This window comes from Podarcis erhardii (assembly GCF_964252035.2).
Source record: "Podarcis erhardii genome assembly, chromosome: 3".
Classification (NCBI taxonomy): Eukaryota; Metazoa; Chordata; class Lepidosauria; order Squamata; family Lacertidae; genus Podarcis; species Podarcis erhardii.
Window position 1 is genome coordinate 94,877,117 of NC_138507.1, and position 11,240 is coordinate 94,888,356.

At 40.2% G+C, this 11,240-nt stretch overlaps 1 protein-coding gene across 4 annotated transcripts in view; it reads left to right on the top strand.

Moving 5' to 3' along the window:
• EPRS1 (glutamyl-prolyl-tRNA synthetase 1) overlaps window positions 1–6,793 on the top strand; it is a 40,435-nt gene extending 33,642 nt beyond the window's left edge. For all 4 annotated transcript variants that reach the window (XM_081857769.1, XM_081857770.1, XM_081857771.1 and 1 more), the window contains 5 exons: window positions 1,215–1,388; window positions 2,260–2,420; window positions 3,470–3,548; window positions 5,796–5,860; window positions 6,425–6,793. In XM_081857769.1, the coding sequence (XP_081713895.1) occupies window positions 1,215–1,388; window positions 2,260–2,420; window positions 3,470–3,548; window positions 5,796–5,860; window positions 6,425–6,575 (630 nt within the window). In that variant the 3' untranslated portion in view covers window positions 6,576–6,793. The remainder of the gene's footprint in view (window positions 1–1,214; window positions 1,389–2,259; window positions 2,421–3,469; window positions 3,549–5,795; window positions 5,861–6,424) is intronic.
• The last annotated feature ends 4,447 nt before the right edge of the window (window positions 6,794–11,240 follow it).

An 11,240-nucleotide genomic window follows, 5' to 3' on the forward strand; every position in this document is an offset into this window, starting at 1 on the left:
AAACAGCCTCCTGAGAGATCTGGCAGACACCTTTACTTAGGTGTTTTCACCCTCAATCGACAACACCTTTTTGCTCCAACACACATTTACTGGCCCTTAATTCTGAAGGACTGAGCCATATGAAGCTGCCTGGGTTCTGAAATCTTCAGGGGAGGCACTTCTCTGAGTCCAGCCTTCCTCACAGGGACATTTGGTGGGCATTTTGGAGAGGACCTTCTCAGTGGCTGCTCCCAGGCTTTGGAACTCTCTGGAGGCTATGTTTGCTCTCTCCTTGTCCTTCTAGCAGCATCTGAAAACTTTCTTTGGGAACTAACTGCTTTTAAGGAAAGGTATCCTAATGGTATGCTGTACTGTTTTCCCCATCTGCGTTTTAATAGATGTGTTTTAATTCCATAGGTAGTTTAATTGCTTTTTATTTATTTTTTAATTTTATTTTTTTATTGGAATTTTATTTACAACATAACACAACCCCCCCAATACACATTAAACGTGAGCATAGCATACAGTGAACATAACATACAACAATACAAACAACCAAATAAAAGACTTCCTTTATCCTGTATCTGGCCTCCTTATTCTTATAAACTGTGTCCTTTATGAATAATTACTAAGATTTTTCTAATTATAACTTAAATATCCACAAAGTCTCCTGCAGACATTAATCAAAACAAGTCCAGGTATGTATTTTAGGGCACTGTTTTGTGAAGTATTCTCTGCATTTCCCCCATGCTTTTTGAAACTCCTGTTTAATGTGATCTCGAATTGCCTCTGTTAATCTAGTCAGTTCAATATACTCTTAACAGTTTCTCTTGCTATTCCTTTTCTGTTGGCACAGTTTCTTTTTTCCAGTTTAATTACTTTTTAAACAGCAACCTTTTATATGTTTTAAGCTGTGTGTGTTTTATCTGTGTTTATTTTAATTTTTGTGAGTGCCTTGAGTCCTAGTTCTGGGAAACAATAAAATAAATCAATACAATAAATACATGTATAAATAATTCTGCTCATTGAGTGCTTGGTCACTGTTTCAGTGTATATTTATAAAATTTTAATGCAGTTGATTTTATTGCAGCACTGCTTCAGTAGTCCTTTTGCTTCAAAACTGATGGTTTTAAGAGCAATCTACAAGTTTAGGGCCTACATATTGTAATTCTTGCAAACAGCATTTTTGTTAATGCTCCTAACTCAATCACCACTCCTAACTCATCACCACTCAGGTTGTGATTATTCCCTGTGGAATCACCAATTCGCTTTCGGAAGAAGACAAGGAGGCCCTGATGGCAAAGTGTACTGAATACCGTAAGCAGCTATTCAGTGCCAATATCCGTGCGCGTGTTGACTTGAGAGAGAACTATTCACCTGGATGGAAATTCAATCACTGGGAGCTTAAGGTAAATGTTGTTCAGTTCTGTTCTCCTTTGATGCATTCCTCATTGTCAGCCTTTGCTTGGATGCATCATTCAGTAGTATATGCAGAAGGAAAATGGGAGTTACCAATTAGCGACAATAGACCCTCCTTCTTATGAACTTTCCCCTAAGTACATGTCATCTGTTCTTTATTTTCCAGTTCTGATGAGTTCATCTACTTCAAGAGTGCCTGTGTAATACAGTATCCAGCCTCTTAGTATTGACTCACTCACATTGTCTTACTTCTAGGCTGGGAAAGAGTAACAGCTAGAGTTTTTGCAGTGTAAACTAAACTTTCAGGATGTCATCTTATTGGAGACATGCTATCAATACTGGTCTGGTTTGCATGTCACTTTAAACCATACTTGCACTAAACTGTGCTGCTGGGATCTGAAACTTGGTTTGGTTTGGCTTAGCTTTGCATCCAAGCCCAGAGTCAGAGTTTGCTTTCCTTGAAGCAAAGCATGATCTGTCTGGAAGGTTTGTTCTTGGCTTTCTACTTGTAGTTTGGGGGAAACAAACAACACGAACCTGGATGTAAAGCTAAGCTGCAACGTGGCTTGGCCGTTAGCAGTGCAACAGGAGCAGAAGAGGAATAAAGCACCTGTGATACCTGCAGTGGGTGCCTTCACCTTTAAACCATAGTTAAAAGATTTGGTTTAAAGTGACACATTTGTTTTATATTATTCTGGAGTGTGGAATAATTTGCATTTTTGCCAGGTGTAAGTTTCTTGACTATAACCCAGGGTAGCTCCTTCCCTGAAATAGCTTTGTGTTCCACTTAAGCAAGATAGACAGATGTAAAGAAGTGTATAAAACGCTCTGTTCATGGCCTCCGCCTTTTTTTTTTTTTAGGGTGTTCCAATCAGGCTTGAAGTGGGTCCACGAGATATGAAAAATCATCAGTTTGTAGCTGTTAGACGAGACACAGGAGAGAAGCTGACTTTTGCTGAAAATGAAGCAGTGGACCAGCTGAGACGTGTTCTGGACAAAATCCAGACTAATCTTTTTGACAGGTTGAGTTTGGGGGAGGCTGTTTTCAAACTGACACATTTGCTTCTTTATACTGTGTGTCTCATTCATCTGTCTGTCGTTTCATGGGTTTCCAAAGGAATGAGGAAATGAACTGAGGATCAGGGCACAACTAGATTTAACATTCACTTACCCACCCTGCCTGGATTGCACTGAATGCATGGCAAACTGAGCTGTCTGAATCACCCTCACCAATGATCTCAAAGTTTCCCAATAGCTTGAGCTGGTGGGGTGGGGAATGGTTGAGTGAATCCCCCGAACGGGAGCAATGAAGAGGCTAAAAAAAAAAGACTAGAAAGGGGGAGGGGGTAAAATGCAGCTCCTCCCTTCTGTGACTCTAGAACTGATTATTTGTCTATCTTCAATTCACACCCCCCCCCCAATTCTCTTAGATTGCTTTGCCTGACCAGCTAGGAAAAAAGGTCATCAGTATAGAAGTTACAGTCCTTTCTATTGGCTAATGCTGACTTTTCTCACAAAAAAACTCATGCCATCTAAACTGAATACTAGCCCTTGTACTTTCAGTTTGCTCTTCCACCAGTTTTTATGGCCTGACACCCAGAGAAGGCATACTCTATATTAATGGAATCAAGCTTCTCTTGGAAGTGGATTCTAGTCCCAGATGCTTGTCCTGCACTAAGATATCACAGGACTTAAATTTGTATCCCAAGAGCTACTTTAGGTCTGCATAAGGACTTCACTGTGCCTTGTGAATATAACACAGTCACAAATTCCCTTCATTTTCAAAAGAGGTGTGGTGTGCATTGAACGTTTGAAGCACAGAAGCCCAAAGTCACCTTGGGCACACAGAATGAGTTGCATTGTACTTTGGGCTATTGCACTTTTATATCCCATCTTTGACTGCAGCTAAGCATGTTCCTAACCATCGTTTGGACTGCTGTGTGGACAAAAACTGGAATGTAATTAGTGGGATGCAATTCAGATGCATTCTTAAGATCTGGCTCTGTGGTTAAAGAGTTTCTTTTTACAATAAGTAAAAGCTTATGTTGACTGAATATCTACTCTTTCTCAGAGCTTCTAATGACCTAAAGAATCATATGGTGGTGGCCAATACAATGGAAGAGTTTCAGACTGCACTTGATTCGGGAAAGGTAAGAAATCTGCAGCATGATCAAGACTGGAATCCAATGTATATTTACAGCCTTAATGAACACGGTGTGGCTGTCTTTCAAGGAAGCATTCGTAAGAATAGGCTGCAAGTTTTGTTTTTGCAAGTGAAGGCACAATTGAGCAACACAAATTTATTCAGGGATTGCAGAATTAGCAGTTTGTACTGACCTAAAACATGAGAGTTTCTTAGGAGTCTCAGAATAATTGCAACCTCAAAAAACGCCAAATGTTAAATCAATATCACATTCCTTGGGAATAATGCTTGCAGTTTTAAGACATGTAGTGGAGCCTATAGTTCTTTAAAAACTTTAACCTCTTGGCTCATTTAATTGCAGCTGTCACTGCAGAATCTTTTCCTTTGTGGTCAGCTCTCATAACCCATTCATCCTCCATCAAGGCTATGGGACATCTATGTATGTCCATTGCAGTATGTGAAAAGGATGCCTCTCCACGTCTTTAAAAACATTAGTAAAGGTGGAAGGCTGCCTTCCCTGTGACACTTATTCAGCTGTGCTGCTTTTTCAGCAGAAAATAGCCATGCCATCTCTAAGAAATAGTATCAAGTTGAATTCTCGATCAGATACTGTAATCAATTCATTACAAGTAACCGTAAAATAATTAGCAGACAATATAACTAGTCTTGTCAGTTCAAAGAACGCATTGCTTGCGTCAAAGAACTCTTTCTATCTGATTTAAATAGAGGTCAACAAGTACATGCAGAAAAGCTGGATGACAAGAGGTTATTGGAATTGATATGAAGGTGCAATGAAGCACCTTTAATTGCAGCAAAGTATTTTAGATTGCTGCTGGAGTGTTTTGTGCTCTGGCTACTGGTTTTACGTTAGAGTTTGATTTGTGTGAATTATTCTCAAATAGCTTTGACCTATTTTTAATAACATTTATTAAAGATAAGTCATTTTCCAACATGCCTCCTTCAAAACAAGCAGCTGGCTTACGTTGTGGAATTTATTTAAACAGATACAACTTACGCATCCTGCTGCTGTTTGTCATAAACTAAATTAGGTTTTAGGACCTAGCATTTTCCATCCTGTTTTTTTTTCTTCCATGGGTCAGGAGTGTCATTGAGTCCAGTGCCATTGAGTCCAAGTTGAAGGCCTTTATGTGATCTGGTGCTGCTGCTGTTCGAATTGTAGCACTCTTGAGAGGAACAAAATCCTGCAAACTATACACATTTCATATTCATGTTTCCTAGAAGAATAGCAGGCTCCCTTAATGTGTGCTTCAAGTTTGAATCAATTTCTTTCTTTTCTAAAAGTTGGAGTCAGAATGAAGTATAATCACTCAAACAATGCTGAATTATGAGAAATTATTAACTTTCCTACGTGCTGTATGTGCCATCTCCTGAAGCTGAGCTTAGTTTATGTTAAATTTCAAATGTAGCAAATGCCTGTAAAGCCTTTATGGCTTGGAAAACAAACAATACAGAAGACATCTTTATTGAAAAGCGAATACGTCACTTGAAGTTCAAGAACTCATAATGGTTATTCCTTTGGTTCTGCAGACCAGGGCATGTCATTCAGTTTAACATGCCAGTCCAATAATCTCTTGGGCGTGTGAGCTCCCTACACACACACCTCTCTTCCTTTGTGATGAGCACTTCTCTGTGCATTATTGCAAAATATGTTTGCTTCTGGATCTAGGAGAGTGTTTCTGAAATTCTGGCAAAATACATGAAAGCTAAAATATTCAATTAAATGATTTTGGAGAGAAAACATGGCATTCAAATTTTCACTTTAAGGAAATACATTAGGGACTGTTTTTTCTATGAATCTTTTGCAGAAAAAGTTCTAATGACATTGTCCTTCCTTATATTGTCTGGCTTTAAGCGGTGTTTTACTGAGTTACACCACTAAGGGGCGACTTTCTATCTTAATTTGAAGATGTTTTCAAAAGTCCAGTCACCTTCAAGAAGCTCTCTGCTGGGGCCACTGTGTTGAATGTACACACAAATCTTAGGCCAGAGGGGCAGGGGAGTGAAATTTTATTTGTAGTGAAATATAAAGCTCATAAGGCTTTTGAATCCTATCATCAGACTTGACTTCTCTCAAGGCAGCTAAAACAGATAAACATTACACTACTTTCTGTTAGACTCATTTCAGTTATTTTCCCTTGCAGATTGGAACAGACAAGTTTTATTCAATATATAAGACATTAATTAAGATTAATTATATAACCTCAACAATGTGTATTTTCCTTTCTGACTTCAGATAGTGCAGATTCCTTTCTGTGGTGAAATAGATTGTGAGGACTGGATCAAAAAGACAACTGCCAGGTAAATAAATGTTTGTGTATAGACATAACTATACAAATACATAAGTACCAATTGAGATGCACACTTGTTCTGAGTTCTTTCAAATTTGAACGTTAAGACAAAAATAGGAATTGGTCTTTGTAATAGATGTTATGGGGCCCATGCTAAAGAATCGGCTAACAAGAAGTATAATTTTTCTAAAAGGAAAAGCACCTTTGTTCTAGACATGTTGGAGGAACAGTTTACAGTGGAAGACCATGATCTGTATTACGGTGCCAAGACACCCTTTGGTTCATGGTTCACCGGAAGCCCTGCAACATCCCTCCTAATTATGGGACAATAGACTGTCCCTCATTTTTGTCAGTCCTCCGTCTTTTGTCTTTGTAAAGCTCTCTTGCAAATCTATATCGCTACCTTAACTTTACTCTCTGCGCAGCATTAATTCCTTTGGTTCAAGAATGTTTTGATTTCTGCAAATCAGGCTCACATTAGGTCATATGTGATACCTTTGGTTAGTGCACAATTGTGGGGCATTGCCACTTAGCTCAGTTTTGGGCATTAAAGGAAATCTGCTTTCCATTTCAGAGATCAAGACCTTGAGCCTGGCGCTCCATCCATGGGAGCAAAAAGTCTCTGCATCCCCTTCAAGCCGCTGTGTAAGCTGGAGAACGGAGCAAAATGTGTCTGTGGCAAGAACCTTGGCAAGTTCTACACCCTCTTTGGCCGTAGTTACTAAACTGCTAGTTTGAAACACCATTTTCTTTATCTTTCAAGCCCTCAACTTTTTGAAATAAAGACTGAAATCTTCCCAGATCCTATCACGTTTTTGTTACTTTTTAAAACAGCTGCAAATAAAGCCATATAGAGTCAAAGAGCCCCTCCAGTCAGACTAGCAGTGATGCACAGACTTTTCTGTATACAACATCTCTAATAATAAATACATATTGTCAGCTACCACTTGGCTTCTTTTTTGCTTGTGGGATAAAATGGTTTGTGTGGTAGATAATGCCGTATGCAAAGGTTGGATGAATTCACATTAATACTGTAGTGTTCAACATTCTTGAATGAGCTGCAACACTTCATTCCATGAGTGGAAGATACTGTCTGCCTACAGAGTGCTAAGTTTAAAGTTTTAAAATTGTGATTAGAAAACCAATTGTTAGAAAAACTTAAAAGTGTACAGCATAGTGCCCTCCAGACTACAACTCCCATGAGCTCCTGCCTATATGACCAGTGGTCAGGGATGATGGGATTTGTAATCCAGCATCTGGAGAGCACCGCATTAGTGTACATAATCTTCATTGGAAGCAGCTTCAATGGATGCCACCTTGTTTAGTTTAAAGATCTGCGTCACAATGACCATTAAAACCAGTCATATTTCCAGCACCTGCAGAAAGGACAGTTCCCTATCTTGTGCCTTTACCAAGTCATTTTTCACAAGATTTACAAGAATGCAACTATACTGTGATAATTGCTGATCATTCCTATGATTGGCAGGAATAGGGGAATCAATCCCCTTTAATTAATGGCCCAACAGCATGACAACATTGGCAACATATGAACAGATAGCTTAGAGGCATACTTTCTTTGGGTAAATACAGTGATATTTGGAATTAGTTTACACAGAATATATTAGATTACTGACAGTTATGTGTACATTAGGATAATAAGAATAAGCATCTGTATATTAATATATGGTAATATAACAGGTTTTTTTATCATTTTTTTCTTTTCCCCCTCACTACCTTTTTATAAATGAAATTCTCTTAATATCAATTTGAAAAATGATTGTCATGAACAGATGTAGTAGGGGAAACATTGAACAAGGCTGGCTTGGCTTCTGAGTCACTGCAGCTTCAAAGAATTGAATGGCAGATTCAGAACAACTCGATTTAAATAATGCCCACACTATGTCATTTGCTTGAGTTTGTGTCTCTTGATCACAATTACTTTGATTTTTTTTTAAGGTTTCAGTAGGAACATTAATTCAATGAGCTGGTGTTAGTGTTTAAAGCCCTAAATGACTCCAAATATTTGAAAGAGCATTTCATTCCCTACAGACCCTCTCAGGAGACTGGCCCTCTCTGTAGTTTGCACCCTCAGAAGTTCCTTTGCCCTGGCCTTGAAACCAAAACATAATTGGAAAAAGCGCTGAATGACCCAGCCAAAGCTAAGTACTGTGAGGCTCCTGTAATTTATATACAAGTGACTTTGAGACATTACAATATGTAACTTTGAGTTGGATCATGGATACCACAGGTGATATTCCATGTTGCACAAGTGGACGTCTGTTTACGGGATGGGACTTCTTCTTACAGCCCCCTGTGCATGCCTTAAATCAGCTCTGGAGAGTAAGGGAGAATAAATTAATGAGTAAACTCATTGCCACCTGACTGCCTCATGGGTGGTTGTTGTTCACATCCATCTATCTTGGGAAATAATGGAGTACGCCTTCAGGAGTCTGTGTGCCCCAGTCTGTCTTGGGAGGCAATGGAGTGTGTCTCCAGGGGTGAAGTCAAACTGCTGCGTTAGCACAAAAATGACCTTGCTGGGGTGCAAACCTGGGCAGTGTGTATGGAGGTCCTGAGCTGCCCATACAACAAGATCCACCTCTTGGCCTTGTTGAGGTGATCCAAAGGAAAGTGGAGCAATACATTTGGCACCAGCTTGGCTGCAGGAGTTGCTGGAAGGAGGTGTGCTCCTTAGGGACTCCCCTCCAGATGTGTATAGGGTTCAATCCTTAGCCTTTTCTTCTCCCAAAGATAACCCACAAGGCAGCAGAGGTTCAGGACCAGAGCTTTCCTTCTCTGAGGGTTTGAGATCCATTGGCTACCCATGGTTTAGCTGGCCAGTTGAGAAAGCAAGCTTTATTTAGTAACGTGTATTATATATAGCTAGTATTGATAACAATTTTCTTTCCCTGCTATCCTTGGCTCTTGATATTGCCTGGAAATTAATTGTGAAAGAAATGCTGTTCATCCAACATAGTTAAAGTCTGCTCAAAGTACAGACATACCTCAGAGAAGTTGTGGGTTTGGTTCCAGATCACCACAATAAAGTGAATATTGCAATTAAGTGAGTCATACAATTTTTGTTTTGTTTCCCAGTAAATATAAAAGTTATGTTTACACTATACTAGCCTATTAAGCCACACATGGCCCAGCTGCAGGGGCAGGAGGGGAAAAACCCATGGCCAGAAAAGGGGTGGTCGTGGTGGGGTAGGATGGGGACTGGTCTGCCTGCAGCTGCACCTGTGAACTCAGGAGCAATATCTGTGAAGCACAATAAAGCGTGTGTTGCACAAAGAAGTGTGAGCCATTAAAATATGTGTGCATGAAAAAATGGGCTAACTTGCACTGAAAGGTACATACTCCCAAACTGATAACCAGGATGGAGGATGGTGAACATCTGTTTGAAGAGGAGATGGGCTATCATCATCATGATGACAAAACTGAAAATGAACAAGCTAGACCTTCTATTTAACATGTGAAACTGTGACGCTGCTGTAGTTGCTACAGGAAAGTAACAGGCTGGGCTCAACTCTAGGGCACGTCGTAGGGGATGTTCACCTGGTGGTGTCATTTGGGATGGTCCAGTGCTTTATTTTAGAGTGCACAGCTCCCATTCCCTTATTTATTACTGGACATTAATGCATTTTTGCTCCAGAGAATGATGCTGCACCTTGAGGGGAGAGTCTTCCAGTGATAAAGATGTATGCTATGGGGTATTATCATTCTTATTTTGTGGTGTAGCATCAAATAAAGTCTTATTCACACAACTCTTGGTTGAATAAGGATCTGGGAAACAATTTCAGCATCATAAAGAAACGTGTAAGGCAGTGATAATTGCAAGGTCACCACCTATTTTAACAATGGAAATAAATACAATTATGAAAGCGGGCAGGGGACATTCCTTGCAAATCCCAATTAGCTCTGAATTATTGGGATCTATTGCCATTTCCTAGGTAATTAGTTCCATAAGAAGCTACCAATTTCCACGACAATTAGCAACTGTACCAGCAATCAGCAGTTCCTTGGGGTTTCATATTGTTCCAATGAGAAGCTGATTGTGTGAATAGCTGTCACCCATGATCTGATCGTGCAGATCACCAAGTTCTTCTGTCAACTGGGCCAAGAAACGTACTTCTGAGAATGAAGGGGCATGCAGTTTAAGATATACGGATTGGTATTACAAACATTCTTTTCTATAGTAAAAAGGTAATGGTTTCAAATTAATGATTACCGTAAATTACCAGAAGGCTTAGTGAAATTATTATGTTTCTAACTTTGGACCCATTTAGGCAGTCACTTGGTTTAAAAAAAGCATCAGGAATATGGAATTCCGGGCAATCAATGAAAAGACTGTCTGGTTTTTACAACTTTAGGCTTGTTTGCAGAATGACAGGCTACGTCCGTGACAGTGCCCTTAAATGACCAATTGGTCTTAAGCATATTTGAATGTGGACTTGCAAAGAAGAAAACCCTGTCAAACCACACACACACACACACACACACACACACACACACACACAGCAACTGGTTGCATGGCCAAGGACTCTAATTCAGAAAACCATTCCTCCATTCTTTGCCCAGGCTTATTTTTCTAGTTCCACTAATACTTGCATTCTGTCCACACGTCTGTGGTGTCCACTGTCCTTCAAAGAACGTAAGGAGAACCTGCTGGATCCAGAAAGTGGCCCATCTAGTTCAACATCCTGTTCCCACAGGGGCCAACCAGTTGCCTGTGGGGAACCCACAAGCAGGATTTGAGCACGAGAGCCCTCTCCCCTCCAGTGGTTTCCAGCAGCTAGTATTCAGAAACATTGCTGTCTCCAACTGTGGAGGCAGAGCACAACCACCATGCCCAGTAGCCACCAATAGACCTTTCCCCCATGAATCTGTCCAATCCTCTTTTAAAGCCATCCGGGTAGGTCCTGTGGGAGAGAGCTCCATAGCTGAACTATGCACTACTGTGTGAAGAAGTACTTTCTTTATCCTGAATCTTCCAATGGGGGGGATGCATAGCCTTGCCCCATTTTATCCCACAACAACCCCATGGTGTTGATTAGGCAGAGAGAGAGAGAAAATAACTGGCCCATAACTTAGTGGGAATCTGAACTTGCGTCTCCTCATCCTAATCCAATGCTGGCTCTTACTTATGTAAGACCAATTCCGACTGCTTCATCCTCCCAATATAAAGGGTGTATAAAAATTAAATTAGGGGTCAACAAACGTTTTCAGCAGGGGGCCGGTCCACTGTCCCTCAGACCTTGTGGGGGGCTGGACTGTATTTTGAAAAAAAGAAAGAACGAATTCCTATGCCCCACAAATAACCCAGAGATGCATTTTAAATAAAAGGACACATTCTACTCATGTAAAAACACGCTGATTCCTGGACTGTC